The sequence below is a fragment of the Hyperolius riggenbachi genome, chromosome 12, assembly GCF_040937935.1.
Source record: "Hyperolius riggenbachi isolate aHypRig1 chromosome 12, aHypRig1.pri, whole genome shotgun sequence".
In the NCBI taxonomy this organism is placed as follows: domain Eukaryota; kingdom Metazoa; phylum Chordata; class Amphibia; order Anura; family Hyperoliidae; genus Hyperolius; species Hyperolius riggenbachi.
The window spans coordinates 177,457,474-177,473,388 of NC_090657.1; the positions used below are offsets into that span (position 1 = coordinate 177,457,474).

Genomic DNA, 15,915 nt, shown 5'->3' on the forward strand with positions numbered 1-15,915 from the left:
TATTAGGTAGTGCCCTTTAACATCACTTATAGTTTTGTCTATCTTTAAAGGTAAATCTTTTTTACACAATATTGCAACTCCTGCACGTTTTTTAGGACCAGAAGCTAAGTATACTTCAGAGTAGTATCTATTATGGAGGCGTGTGGAGTCTTTAGGAGTCAAGTGCGTCTCCTGGAGGAAAGCTAAATCTATATCAAGTCTCCGCAGGTCTCTCATAAGGGACATTCTCTTTTGAGGCGCATTAAGGCCCTTGACATTTAGTGTATATAGCTTAACCATTATCTAAGATATATTCTTTATCACTAACCAGTATGGCTACCTTCTGGTATAAAAGGAAAGTATAGTAGAGATATGAGAAGAGAAAGAAAAAAAAAACATATGAACAAGTATATAATCTAAGTGCACAAAACCATATTAACCAAATAGTATCATATGTACGGTGGCCACTGTGCAAATAGTGGCAATAAGTGAAGACAACTAAAAGTAGTTGTAAAAGGTGAAGGTACTGGAGGGTACATGATCCCCGAGGGGGCCATGTAGTCTCACGAGTTACCTTTTGGAGGTACATGGAGAAGTCCGAGAAAAAACCTCTCAGAGTCCGACATCCAGTCCTGGGTCAGGTACGTTAGTGAGAGAACAGGATCACTTCTATTTTTTTTTTTTTTTTTTTATTTATTTATTTTTTTTTTTTTTAGCAGATCCAATGAAGTGGTTACGGGAATAAAAGTGAGCTCTGCTTGTTTTAGCGTTCAAGTAAGTGGAGCCTCCTCAGGTATAGTGAAAGTCATGCCAGGGGAGCGAGCCCCCCTGTGGGTAGGAGTTCAGCTCGGAAGTGCTTCCATCTCTTCTGAGTTTTCAGGATAAGTAAGGCTGCGAATTGGAGTTTTGGACCATTCAGAGATGTGGCGTATCTTACGTGGTGGGGATCTGGCGGAGGGGGATGAGGGGTGCTGGACTGATAGTGTTTGAGGAGGGCGGAGGCCCATCTGTTTCAGGAAGAGGGGGGCGTCGTCCAAGTCGGATAGAGTAAAATGAGCGCCATGTCTGGTGACCATAAGGCGAAAGGGAAATCCCCATTTGTAGGGTATTTTGGCATCAGATAAAAGTTGCGTAACTGGTTTAAAGGCCCTTCTTTTGGCTAGCGTAATTAAGGACAAGTCATTGTAAATAGATAGATCATCCCCTTTAAATGACACTTTGGGGGTATTACGCAGGGCACGCATTATAGCATCTTTCGCCTCATAGTAATGTAGTTTGATTATGACATCTTTAGGGCGTCTTGCTGACGCTTGTCTCTCCCCCAGGGATCTGTGGGCACGGTCCATTCGCCAGAACTCATCTGGCTGGTCTGGCACTATTGATTTGTATAATTCAGTGAGATGTGGTAACAGTAGTTCCGGCGTAACTGACATAGACATGCCTTTAATCCTAATATTCTGCCTCCTATCCCTGTTTTCACTGTCCTCCTGCGCAGTTCTTATAGCTTTTAAGTCATTTTGTATAATGCGTTGCTCATCTTCTATCTCCAGCTGCTTAATATTTAGGGCATCTACTTTCTCCTCTAGAGTATTGGTGCGTTCCCCTATTGATGTGATTTCCCCTTTAAGATCCTTAAGGGCAGAAAGGATAACTTGCTGAAGGGAATCGTGGAGGGAGCGATAATGCTTATCTAAGGTTACCTCCAGCATTGCAGCTGTTAGCGGTGGGTCCTCTGTGGCTTGGGAAGCTAAGCCAGGCTGTAGTTGCTGGGGTAGTGGAGAGGAGGCAGGAGCGGAGGTCTCGGCGTGGTCGGCGCCATCTTGGATCTGCGGCTGGCGGACATAACGGTCCATAGAGCCGGCTTGTGTGGAGGTTTTGGGGGCTGATTTGGCTGCCATCTGCTCGGGTGGATGTTCGCCTGCTGTTCTCTGCCGGAGCCGCGCTTCGGTAGCGGAGGGGAAGCTTTATGGCGGCGGAATCAGAGTGGGACCCGGACGGAGCTCTCTCTCTAAGCGGCCATCTCGGAGCTGCCGCGCATGCGCCTCTCTACACACTAGCAATTTTGATTGACCAATGATTGCTCAATTTTACCACCTCCATGTAGTATGAGGGCCAAACAGATTTTCAATTCTATACAGATTATATAGGTAAATGGTCATACTACATGGAGGTGGTAAAATTGAGCAATCATTGGTCAATCAAAATTGCTAGTGTGTACTAGCCTTAACAGAACACACCACAATCAATGTGATAGCGCGATAGGAATATAATTATTGTGATGCGATGACATTGTCCGCACACTGTGAAAGGAGCCTTAGATTGTAAAATCAAGATTGTATCATTAGTGGGCACCTTAAACCTTTGATCTAAAGAAAAAACAAGGTTAGATATTTATCCTCGTGAACAAGCACAGATGCACTTGCGGCCTGTGCTGTAGCACAAATCCACTCGGCCACAAGCAGCTCCGTGCTATTGCGCAGGCTGTCTTGCGTCTGCACAGTGCCATGTGACAGCAGGAACACAACACAACAGATCGGGAAAGCAGTGCCGCATGTTGCATCAGCTACAGTGAAGCATACAGTCAATGAAAACTATGCTTCACTTTTTCTGTCTATGTGCATTTAGCTGTAACGCACTATACCCATACCTCCCAACTTTTTGAGATGAGGAGGGATACTTAAGCCACACCCCTGATTACGCCCCATCACAACCCTTAGTCACGCATACCATAAGGATTTCATAAGAATAATATGTTGTTTTATAATTCAAACTACACTGGTCCTTTCTATCCTGGTTCATTTTCCTTCATATTTACATTTTTAAAATTAGTAATATATCAATTTGAAGGATGGGAATAAAGTTTAGAGTGAATCAAACACACACATATTTTAGTAGTGAATTACATATATTTATATAGAAAGAGGGACAAAGTCCTGAAAGAGGGACAAATGAGGAGGAAAGAGGGAGAGAGGGACAGGGCTCCCAAAGAGGGACTGTCCCTCTGAAAGAGGGACTGTCCCTCTGAAAGAGGGACAGTTGGGAGCTATGCTATACCGCACTCCGTTGTACCCCAACGACCCGCCGCACTGAGAATGTTGCATAGGTGGTGCATTGCAACCCTTATACCGCTTCAATACACTCTCTGTAAACAAGCCCTCAGGAAACTATTCTGGCAGGTAAGATGGGCAGCTCTCCTGTCTGATTTTCAATGTCAACCATGGATTGGATTTATTGTTAATGTTTCCATAAACCACAGGTTGAGACATATTAATAATTTGAGTTGATGCAATTTCCATGTTAATTATATGCAAATATATGTACATTAGAATCTGAACCAAACATAGTTTTTAAGCTAACGCTATTGATGGGCCCAATTCTAATCTGCTTAAATTTACATAAAACAGGTGTTGGAATTCACACACAGCTGCAGCTAGCTAAGCAGGATTCATGCACTCAGCTACAGCAGCCAATCACGTCTTGCTTTTTTTTTAACAGCTGAAGCCTGATTGGCTGTTGCGGGCAGCTGCTCCTGGCTCCAACGTATCTGCCCTCCTCTACCATTTAGAGTCGCTGCGCAGTGACGTCATATCGTGCGTCCGCAAGTAGGCTTCCTGCGTCAGGTCGCAGTAGCTGCTACGTCACCCGTGGTCAGGGCAGCTAACGCAGTTTGCCCCAGAGAGGCAGCTTGTCCGTTTCCCGGGTGTGGAGAGACGCCCCTAGGCCCCGTCCTCCCCGCCCCCTGCTCACTCCACTCCTCCGAGCCCCGTAAAGCAAGGGGAGGCCTATGCGCAGCCGCGATGCAGCTGTGGGCGGGGCTATAACACCGTTGCCGTCACGAGAGGACGGTTGTTTAGTCGTTAAACCCCCGCGGATTCCCGTTTTGTGACTCCTCTTGTAGGGTAAAGCCCTCATTTCTCCTCCGGAGTTTTGCTCCCCATTCCCCCAATATGACTTATTATTGCCCCTGGTAGGAATTGACTGCATAAAGATTCCCAAAATCTCACCTATTGGATTGTGCAGTCAGTTTTCAGGGGCACATTGACTTTAGGTATTATATTTATATGTCTTTAAAAATTGTGTTTTTAGTATTACCAGTTACTTTATTTAGAGTTTATTTTATGATTTCAGAGTTATTTGGGGTTTTTCCACAGCCTTTTGTTGTTTCTCAGCTGTTCTGCCGCTATACAATGTATCAAAGCAGATAGACTTTGTTTCAGTTTTGTGATATTTTTACAGATGACTGCCTTTATTTCTGCTGCTTCTACCATTTACTAGTTATTTTCATCTTGGAGTGTCTGTAAGGTCCTTCCGCCAGTCCTTTTTTGGGGTCTCGTGTTGTTGATTTTTAAGCCCCGTTCTGGTTCGTTTGATTTGTATTGGATGTTCCAGTGATGTTTAGCCCTGCCCGTTCCTGGGTTAAGACGTCCAACAGCCAAGCCTTGCCCTCAGACGTTGCGTCTTCCTCTGGGGAGGTGGACAAGCCAGTCAGTGAACAGGAAGTAAGTTTTACCTCTGCAGACCTAAACTTGGGAGCGATGTCTGAAGACGAATACACTCAACTTCAGCAAATCCTCCATTCTCAAATAGAAGCTGAGCCTAATGAAAGCAATATGGAGAGAACGAGGGCTAGTTCAGCTTTTTACCCTATTAGTAGCTCCTCCCATGTTTCTCCGTATCAGTCCACTCTAACAAGCCAAAGCAGTGCCGGGTGTCGAAATGTTCACCCTACTCTTTGCCAACCCTCACTGACACCCGAATGCAGCACTATAGGTTCTAGCCAGTATTTAGGCAACAGGGATTTTGAGGCAGTGCGAATGATTATTTTGAGCGAATCCAACATGTCTTTAGGGTGTAGTAACACAGCTGAGGAAACTCCAAGTGAGGCTGGAGGTGATTCCTCTTGGGAGAGCAATCCAAAAGTGAGAAACGACAGCACTGAAGCAAATAAGGAGAAAGAAAATTTAGCTCAAGTGTCGGATTCCAGACTCCTGTGTCCGGCTCGTGTACGTCTAGAGGACAGGTTCAACACACTCCAATCTGAAGGTCCCAGGAGCCAGGAGATGGCGGACTCTTGCATGTGAGAACATATTATTTCTATTAAGAATGTTGTCAACCAATTTTGGTACAAGCTTTATCTTCTGAAAGGCTCTGATACCCAAGCCAGAGGCCCAGGAGCTGGATGCCCAGCCAGTTCTGATACCCAAGCTAAAGGCCCAGGAGCTGGATGCCCAGCCAGCTCTGATACCCAAGCCAGAGGCCCAGGAGCTGGATGCCCAGCCAGCTCTGATACCCAAGCCAGAGGCCCAGGAGCTGGATGCCCAGCCAGCTCCGATACCCAAGCCAAAGGCCCAGGAGCTGGATGCCCAGCCAGCTCTGATACCCAAGCCAGAGGCCCAGGAGCTGGGTGCCCAGCCAACGGCTCAGGAGCTCGATGCCCAGCCAGCTCTGATACCCAAGCCAGAGGCTCAGGAGCTGGATGCCCAGCCAACTGTGATACCCAAGCCAGCTGCCTAGGAGCTGGTTGCCCAGCCAGCTGCCCAGGAGCTGGATGCCCAGCCAGTGGTCCAGGAGCTGGATGCCCAGCCAGCTCTGATACCCAGCCAGCGGCCCAGGAGCTGGATGCCCAGCCAGCAGCTCAGGTGCTGGATGCAGCCTTCTAGTACCTACTGCAGAGTACATATTGTAGTGTCACTTTGATGCTGGGTGGTGCTGCTAACAGTTAAATAACTTGTAAAATATTGTTATTAATGTAAAATGACAGCGCTCCTCTTCATCTGTACTGCTAACTCTGTAAGATCAACAGAAACTCAACATAGTGCATTACTGTTGGATTGCAATCGATCAAACAAACACCAAGTGCTTAGTGCTTCACCAGTGCTTCACTCTGTGCACAAACATATACACAGTCACTTTAAAATAGCAGCTCACCAGATATCATCCACCTCAAATCCAGGTGGGTCTAGAGTTTCATTGAATCAATAGATTTTCCAGCAGCAAGTGGTTCAAATGTTTAATCCAGTATCCTCATAAAAAATACAATATAAAAACAATCATACTGTAAAACCATATAGTATGCGATAATGCCCTGTGCCAATAATGCGCACTCCTGTAATCAGAAGTTGTGTAATCCTATCGGGCTAATAGCCCAGCTGTGTCCCACTCTCTGTGTGGCAGTGGCGTCCCGTCCCGTGTCCACTCCGGCGCATCTTTAAAACATCGCCTCAGCTAGCTGCTCTCGATGTGCTGTCCTCACAGTGTGTGGTCGGCTTCTGCGCGCACAGCCTCCACCTCACCGCTCTTAAATAGTTTTACAGTATTACACTATGAGAGGTTTTTATTTGACGTTATCACGTTGGCCATAAATGGGATATTGAAGGTGGAATAGGACATGGATTGTGGAGGTCTGGGGTGGCCTGGGAATAACCCCAACGCGCTACTAGACCCTGGTGTTCATCGCATCTGGTGAGTGGCTTCTGATTGTGGTGGAGAGAGATCAAAGCATTCCAAAAATTTACAGCACAACGAATTTTGCTAACTGAGGTCAAAAGCGATGCACTTATCTCAAACAAGATAATCTATTGAAGTTACTTACTAATGGGTTAATGACACAACAGGACCTGAAGCAGACTCGGCTTATTATTGTCACCGGATTGCAGGGGACGGGCACTGACATAGCTAGCTGAGACAATTATCGATGTAGAATCTTTATACAACAACATTAGACACGATCTAGGCATTGAAGCAGTGAAATATTTTTAAGGTCTAGAAGCGTCCACTTGGACGAACACTTTAGATTTATTATTGACCTCCTGCATTTTATATTGACCCACAACTACTTTCTGTTCAAAATAAATTCTACCTGCAAAAAAGAGAATGTGCTATGGGCACATCGTGTGCCCCTTCCTATGCAAATTTTTTTCTTGGTTGGTTTGAGGACACCATAGTTTTTGGTGAGGACCTGGCTGCATATACCTCGCATGTTTTGTTCTGGGGTCGTTTCATAGATGACGTGTTCACACTAAGGGATGGCCCCAGGACCATGTTTGTGAATTTTGTTGAGATTCTGAATCAAAATAGTATTAGAACAGTGGCGCAGCAATACGGGTTGCAGAGGTAGCCACCGCATCGGGGCCAGAGGGGCCCCGTAGGGCCCTCCCTCAACTGCAGCATTAGCTCTCTATTGGTCCTGTGCTTGTAATAATCACTTCAATAGATGCTTTGAATGATAATCGTTAACAAGCTGCTCCCAATACCCTTCTTGCACCTCTGACACTGTGGTTGTCCTTGGCAGTTTTTGGTGCAACGTCTCAATTTTTATGTATAAAGTGCTGGGGGGGCCCCATGTATAACTCGCACCAGGGCCCCAAGCTCCTAAGCTACGCCACTGTATTGGAATGTTCTTTACATATGAAATTGATCAGACCTCCCTGAGTTTGTTGGATGTACAGATTACAAGAACAGATGAGGGAAAACTTGAGACTAAAATCTATCGCAAAGATACCTCCACAAACTCTTCTTGCATGGAAGAGCCACCATCCGGTACCCCTTAAAAAGGGGATCCCAAGAGGTCAGTACCTCAGAGCAAGGAGAAATTGCTCAAGTCCTGAAGATTTTGAACCTGAATGTATGAGTCTCCATAGAAGATTCAAGGAAAGGGGCTATCCTGGCAATATAATTGTTGAGGCAAAGGAAAGAGCACAAGAAACCAAAAGGGAGGATTTAATGATCCTGAAAAAGAGAGATCAGGATCAAAAGGAGGTAACGATGCGCATTGTCAATACCTTCTCCACACAGGCAGATGAAATCAAGAGGATAGTAAAAAAGAATTGGTCAATCCTGAAACTCGACCCCCAATTAAGTGGAATACTACCACAGAACCCGCTTTTTACATATTGACGAGGGAGAAATATTGGTGATGACTTAACACATTAATTTCTACCAGTGTCCAAGAAACCAGTGAAAAAGACGTGGTTAGACAGACCCCTGAAGGGGGTGCAGGAAGTGTAAAGCCTGCGCAAATGTAAACGCATGTAAGAGTTTCCAAGCTCCAAAGAATGGGATACATTTTGAAATTCTGGACTTCTTTAATTGTGAAACAGAAGGCGTAGTCTACGCCATAGGATGCCCATAGGGGAGGCGACACGCCAAGTAAAACAGAGGATTTTAGAACATCTTGGCAACATAAAAAATCCCAAAGATACACCAGTATCCTGCCACTTTACGGAAAAACATGGAGGGGATTCCTCGTGTTTAACCACTTTGTCCTCCTGGAGGTAGAGCTATGTCCAAGAGGCCATGTGCGCTCCCGTGGACGATTGCACGCGCGCTCTCGGCCGCAGATCATTAGCCCAGGAATCAATGAATCTGGCCATGGTGCCCGATCACTGATTCCTCTCCCCCGCAGAAAAAGCGACAGCTTCTCTCAGAAGCCTTGCCTTTTCTGCCTTCTACGTCCCCTACGTCCCTCAAAGCGTATATGTTACGCTAAAGGTAGCCATACACTGGTCGATTTGCCATCAGATTCGACCAACAGACAGATCCCTATCTGATCGAATCTGATCAGAGAGGGATCGTATGGCTACCTTTACTGCAAACAGATTGTGAACCGATTTCAGCCTGAAACCGATCGCAATCTGTTGTGGTGGTGCTGCCGCCGCTCCCCCCGCCCGCATACATTACCTGCTCCGCTGGTGCGACTGCCCCCGGTCACCGCTCTTCTTCTCCGTCTCCGCTCTGGTCTCTGGCATGCTTCCCTTCTTCCTGTCTGGGGGAAGTTTAAACAGTAGAGGGCGCTCTACTGTTTAAACTTCCTGCCGGGACAGGAAGAAGGGAAGCATGCCGGAGACCAGAGCAGACCAGAGCGAAGACGGAGAAGAGCGGAGACACGGGAGTCGCGCCGGCGGAGCAGGTAATGTATGCGGCTCTATTGCGTCGGTCGTCGGGCACTCGAACGCCGCTAGCGATGCGCTCTTTACCCGCGGGCGATCGACCGTTATTTTCCGCACGGCACGATCGACGGGATCGGACGGAATGGATCGAAATTCGGCGTGTAGCGTGAACGATTGGCAGCAGATTCGATCCCAGTGATCGAATCTGCTGTCGAAACGGGCGCAAATCGGGCCAGTGTATGGCCACCTTTAGAGTGATGTCATGTAAACAAACCTAAGGTTGCCATCTTGTGGCCAAAAAGTAAAACTACATCTACCGTACATTAACCACTTCCGGGTTTCGGGTGGTTTGGATGATCTGTGCTGCGAGGGCTCTTCAGCCCGCAGCACAGATGAGATAGCAGGCAGGGCGATCAGACTTCCCCCCCCCCCCTTTTTTTTTTTCCCCACTAGGGGGATGTCCTGCTGGGGGGGCCTGATCGCAGCGCCGTATGTATGTAAACAGCGGGGAAGATGTTCCCCGCGTGTTTACATTTACCCTGCGAGCCGCGATCGGAGGCTCGCAGGGTGTTCACGGAGACACCCTCCGTGAACTGACATGCTTCAGGATTCAGGGGCGTACTTATGCGTACGCAGAATCCTGAAGTGGTTAAAACAAAAACAAAAAAACAACCTATATTTACATTTAAAAATTACTATTTACTTCCCACCCTCCCAAAAATACCCAAATAAAATGTTTAATAATAAAAAAAAAGAAAACCTTACAATAAAAAAAAAAACACAAATATTTACCTAAGGGTCTAAACTTTTTAAATATCTATGTAAAGATGAAATATTTCTATTTTTTTTTATTATTATAAGCTTGTAAATCGTGATGGATGCAAAACGTAAAAAAATGCATTTTTATTTCCAAATAAAATATTGTCGCCATACATTGTGATAGGGACATCATTTAAATGGTGTAATAACCGGGACAAATGGGCAAATACAATACGTGGGTTTTAATTATGGAGGCATGTATTATTTTAACACTATAATGGCCGAAAACTGAGAAATAATGATTTTTTTCTGTTTTTTTCTTATTCTTACTGTTAAAATGCATTTACAGTAAGGTAGCTCTTAGAAAAATTTACCACCCAAAGAAAGCCTAATTAATGGCGGAAAAAACAAGATATAGATCAGTTCATTATGATAAGTAGTGATAAAGTTATAGGCTAATGAATGGGAGGTGAACATTGCTCGGATGCATAAAGTGAAAACGACTGAGGGCTGAAGTGGTTAAAATATTTTGTGATTCAACAATGGAAGATGGGACCAAGAGGTGGTAACCTGGATATGAAACTCCGGCAACTGGAAGCCAAGTGGATCTACCCCCTGGGAACTCTTAATCCAGGCGGTTTGAATGACGGTTTTACCTATACCCCTTTTATTTGAGAATATATACCTTCTCTTATCAGCAAATAGGGTAATGGCCAATTATTTGGGAGTTGCGTAATATCATAGCAAGATATAAATTGGTTAACAATAAACAAGGTAATATGGAGGTCAAACCGATTTATACAGGAATGACGATCATATATAATACAGTATTCAGATGCCTTAATGATATCTCAGGATAAAGAGGTTTATAGATATAAATGGACAACTACATGGGACAATGATATATATTGGAAATTGGATCCTTCTGTCCATAAATCTACAATCCATGATTGGAAATATGTCTTTAATCAGAATCAGATTTATTTCGCCAAGTGCAGCAGTTGCCACACTCGGAATTGTTTGTGGTACACATCGGCATAGAGCATAGTACAAAGCGGCAAAAACATAGTAGTGCAACGCATGCAATGACGAACAGACAAAGACATTAAAACAACTTAGTGCAGACAAAGAATTTAAGGTATTGTAGTGCAAAACTACGTGCGGAACCTCGGAATAAGTACATATTTATTTAGGCCTGGGTCACAGATGTGCTATTTAGTTTTTCTATGTGTGTGACTTGAGTTCAGAAGGCACACTGCTTGGGGGAAAAAGGAGTTCCTGTGCCTGGAGGTTTTTGTGGAAATAGCCCTGTAACGATGGTCCGAGCGCATGCGATTGAAGAAGCGGCTGCCGGGATGGTGCGGGTCATTCGTGATCCTGTACGCCCTTGTTTTCAATCTGGATGCGTGGAGGAGGTCCAGAGGTGGCAGGGGTGACCCAATGATTCTTTCCGCTGCCTTGATTACTCTTTGTAGTCTGTACCTGTCGCTCGTGGCTCCACCATACCACACGATGATAGATGAGCACAGGATTGACTCGATGGTGGCAGTGTAGAAGCTTGATAACAGTTCCTGCAGCATACCAAACTTCCTGAGCTGTCTTAGGAAGAACAGTCGTTGCTGCGCCTTCTTTAGGCATTTAGTGGTGTTTTCACTCCATCTCAAGTCGTTGGTGATGGTAGTGCCCAGAAACCGAACACTTGATACTCTGGTGACTTCAGTGCCTTCGATGAATACCGGGCTGAGTGGGGAGGGGCATTTCCTGAAGTCGATAACCAACTCGACTGTCTTTGCAGCGTTTAGGACAAGCATGTTGTCCTTACACCAGTTGCAGATTCGCTCAATCTCACTGCAGTAGGTGCGTTCGTCCTCTCCACTGATGAGACCAAGGATGGTGGTGTCGTCCACAAATTTAATTACCTTAACGCAGTCAGCGGTTGAGGTGCATCTGTTTGTTTGTATACAGGAAAAACAGAATCGGAGACAGTACACAGCCTTGGGGGGCGCCAGTATTAATGGTCCTCATTTGGGAGAGGCAGCTGCCAAATTTGACCTGTTGCGTCCTGTTTGTAAGGAAGTCCTTGATCCAAGTGCAGAGATTTCCGTCAAGCCCAAGTTGCGCTAAGTTGTTATACAGGATTTTCGGGTAGATCGTATTGAAAGCAGAGCTAAAATCCAGAAATCGGAAAATTGTTTACTTACCTTCCGTAATTTTCCTTTCCTGGATCAAACGATGGCGGCATACCTATGGGTATAGGCTCCGCCCCCGAACCCTGATAGGACAGCTCACTAATAAAACCTTTGAACCCACCCCCTCAAGCCATTCTGGTGAAAATCAGTCCTCGAATGGACAAGAGGGAGGGATTCGTATGCCGCCATCGTTTGATCCAGGAAAGGAAAATTACGGAAGGTAAGTAAACAATTTTCCGATTTCCTGGACCAAACATGGCGGCATACCTATGGGATATAACAAATCACACAAGAGGGAGGGACTTAAGCAAAATACAAAATTTATTTATACTGCAAGCACTGCTTTCCCAAAGTCAACCGTAGTTAGAGAAGCAGGATCAACATGATAATGATGCATGAAAGTATGTACAGATGACCAACTGGCCGCTTTACAAATTGATTCAACCGATACTTTCGAAAAACACGCCCAGGAGGCAGACATAACCCTGGTCGAATGAGCATGCACTTCATTCGGTACTGGCAAACCCTTTAAGGCATAACATTTTTTAATGATCTTAACCAACCAGGAGGAAATAGTTCTTGCTGACACCTCTCTACCTTTCCTAGGCCCCTGGTAATTTATAAATAGGTGATCTGAATTCCTGAAAGATGCAGAGGCATCCAGGAAGGCTCTAATAGATTGGCCTACGTCCAAAGGGTGACATATCCCTTCTGAAATGAAATTGGGCAAAACCAACTCTTGATTGACATGAAAAGACGATGACACCTTGGGGATAAACTGCAGTACAGGCCTAATGACCACTCTGTCTGGGAAAAAACTCTAATAAGTTGCTTGAACAGCCCAAGGCTTGTAGATCCGAGACCCTCTTTCCAGAAGCTATTGCCGTCAGGAAGACTGTTTTTAATAACAGATTTTCCAAAGAGACATTTTCCAATGGATAGAATGGAGGTGATGAGAGAGCCTCTAGCACTAAAGACAGGTCCTATTTGGGGAAGAACGGTTTCCTTGGAGGACTCATCTTGAATACTGCTTGAATGAACTGTATCACTAAAGAATGTGTTGCCCAACGATTTCCCGTTAGCGCTGACAGTGCTGACACCTGGACTTTTATCGCTGATACACTTAGCCCCTTTTCCACTCCTGATTGCAGAAAGTCTAGTATGTGCTGCACCTCTGGAGTTAAGACGCTAAACCCTTTTTCAAAGGCGAAAGCTGTAAACTTTTCCCAGATCCTATAATAGGTCGAGTTGGTAGAAGTCTTTCTTGCCTTCAGAAGTGTGTCCACCACTCCGATAGAGCAGCCTAGGCCTAAATACCTCTTCCTTTCAGCTTCCATGCCGTTAAACTCAGCTTGTCTACCCCTGGATGGAGTAGATTCCCCTGCGACAAGAGGTTGTGAGATGATGGTAGTGTCATCGGCTCCTCCACACTCATCAGTAGTGCCAGGGCAAACCACGGTCTCCTCGGCCAGTATGGCAGAATAGCGATGATCATGCAAGACTCCTTGTAAAGTCTTTGGAGGAATCTGGGAATTAGAGGGAAGGGTGGAAATGCATAACCCAGGGTGAAGTTCCACCTCTGCACCAGACAATCTATCCCTGCCGCCGCTGCATGATGCCAGCGTGAGAAGAACCTCTCCACTTTCCTGTTCTGAAATGATGCCCAAAGGTCTATTTGAGTTTCTCCCCATTTCCTGGTTATTTGGAGGAACACCTTCATGTCCAGTGACCATTCGTGGGGATCCATGAAACGTCTGCTCAGGCGATCTGCTAAGACATTCTTCTCCCCTGGAAGATAAGATGCGGACAGGTTGGCAAGATTTTTCTGTGCCCATAGCATCAGACGTTCCGTTTCCCTCAGCAGGGAAAAGCTTCTTGTTCCTCCTTGTCTCCTGATGTGTGCTACTGCCGTTATATTGTCTATTTGCAATAACATCGATTTCCCGTAGATCAGGTGCCGAAAGGCTTTTAGAGCTAGGAAAGTAGCTCTGAGTTAGAGGAGATTCGAGGGCACACCTATTTGTCTTGAATCCCATCTGTTCTGACACTGGAATTCTCCACAATGGGCTCCCCAACCGTCCAAACTTGCATCTGTCGTGACTATTATTGGAACTTCCGGCTGTATCTGAAGACTGTTTATCAGATTCACTCTCTTGGTCCACCACAGAAGTGATCTTCTTACTTCCGCTGACAACCTGAATTGCTGGAGAAGAGACGTCTTGTTCCACTTTTTCAGGAAGAAGTACTGGAACTCCCTCAAGTGCCAATGAGCCCACTTTACCATTGGGATCGTGGAGGATAGTGTTCCCAACAAACTCAAGCACTCTCTTGCCGACAAGTGGGATGCTGACAATGCTCTGAATACCTTCTGCTGAATTAATGCCTGCTTCTGATCTGGTAGACACACTTGGTTCCTGAGGGTTAGGAATCTCGCCCCCAGAAATATCATGTCCTGAGAGGGTATCAGCTGACTTTTCCTGAAGTTGATTATCCATCCTAGGGACTGTAGGAATTCCAGCAGCCGCATCTGATGTAGGACCAATTTCTCCTTGCTCTGGTGTAACAACAGAATATCGTCCAGATAGTGATATACTTGTAAGCCCTGGATTCTCATCCATGCTATTGCGGGTAGGAGGATCTTTGTAAATGTCCTTGGAGCTGTTGACAGCCCGAAAGGTAGACATCTGAACTGGTAATGTTCTCCTTCTACACAGAACCTGAGGAACCTCTGGTAATCTTCTCTTATTGGTATGTGCAGGTAGGCATCTGAAAGATCTATAGTGGACATCCAGTCGCCTATGGCCACCATCGGTATAATGGACTGGAGAGATTCCATCTTGAAGTGCCTGGTCTTTATATAGTTGTTCAGAAACTTTAAGTCTAGGACTGGTCTCCATCCTCCTGATGCCTTTGGAACCAGAAAAAGAGGTGAGTAAATTCCAGCGAAGCGTTCCCGGGATGGGACTAGAATAATCGCCTGCTCCTTCCTCAGGGATTGAACGTATTCCCTTAGAGAAGATGACTTGTTTCTTCCTGGAGGCATTTTTGTGGACACAAACTTGTTCTGTGGAGGCCTTCTGTTGAATTTCCAGCAGTGTCCTCTCCTTAGTGTCCCTATTACCCAAGGATCTTTGATACTTTCCACCCAAGACCTCCAGAAGAGCTGAAGCCTGGCCCCTACTGGATGACCCTGAGTGGGCGTCCCATCAAAACCGCTTCTGGCCTTGCTGGGAATCAGAGGAGATCTTAGACTTGTTTCCCTTCAGGAAGGAAGACTGGGTACCCTTCCAATTTCTTCCAAATTGCCTTCCTGGCCTGTATGATTTTGATTGTTGGTATCTATTAGAGAAGCTTCTCCTAGAAGCCGGCTGTCTAGGTCTTTGTCTCTTATCCTGAGGGATCAGGCCCGACTTTCCCCCTGTCACTTTGGCAATCGCCGAGTCCATCTGAGGCCCAAAGAGATGAGTTCCGTCAAATGGAATCTTGCACCAATTTGACTTAGAAGCTTGATCGGTTGCCCATGGCTTTAACCATAAAGCCCTCTTAGTCGTGATGTTCCATAACATTGCTCTTGCCGATGCTCTAATCACATCAATGGCAGCCTCACCCATAAAATCTCCAGATAACTTCAACTCATATAGGGCCTTTATTATCTCCTGTTTGTCTGTGCCGTTGTTCAGAGCCGTCTCGATGTTTTCTACCCACACTTTCGTGGCTTTTGCTAGTGATGTTAGAGCCACCGCCGGCCTACAGGCTGCACCTGCCGCCAGGAAGGCCTTCTTGATGTCTACATCCATCTTTCTTTCAAGTGGATCCTTGAAGGCTATGGCGTTCTCCAATGGCAGAGTCACATGCTTCGCCAGACGTGCGACTGATGCATCCACGATGGGGGCTGACTCAAACAACTTCAAGTCTTCCTGTCCCAACGGATATAGCTTTGCGAATCTATTGTTTAAGGAAGGTTTCTGCTCCACTTTGTTCCATTCATTCAAAACCACATCCTTTATGACCTTCATTAAAGGAAAAACTTGCGGTTTCTGATCTAAGTGTGGATAATATTTATCCGGTTCTTGTGACGCATCATCTTCCTCCCGCCAATC

At 45.7% G+C, this 15,915-nt stretch overlaps 1 protein-coding gene across 3 annotated transcripts in view; it reads left to right on the forward strand.

The window, feature by feature from the left end:
- Positions 1–4,038: 4,038 nt before the first annotated feature.
- The window catches only part of TCFL5 (transcription factor like 5), a 51,970-nt gene continuing 40,093 nt past the window's right edge, over positions 4,039–15,915 (forward strand). For all 3 annotated transcript variants that reach the window (XR_011025187.1, XR_011025188.1, XM_068262856.1), the window contains exon 1: positions 4,039–5,056. Coding sequence is in view for 1 of the 3 variants with exons in the window: in XM_068262856.1 (XP_068118957.1) it covers positions 4,371–5,056 (686 nt within the window). In the remaining 2 variants the exon portion in view is untranslated. The remainder of the gene's footprint in view (positions 5,057–15,915) is intronic.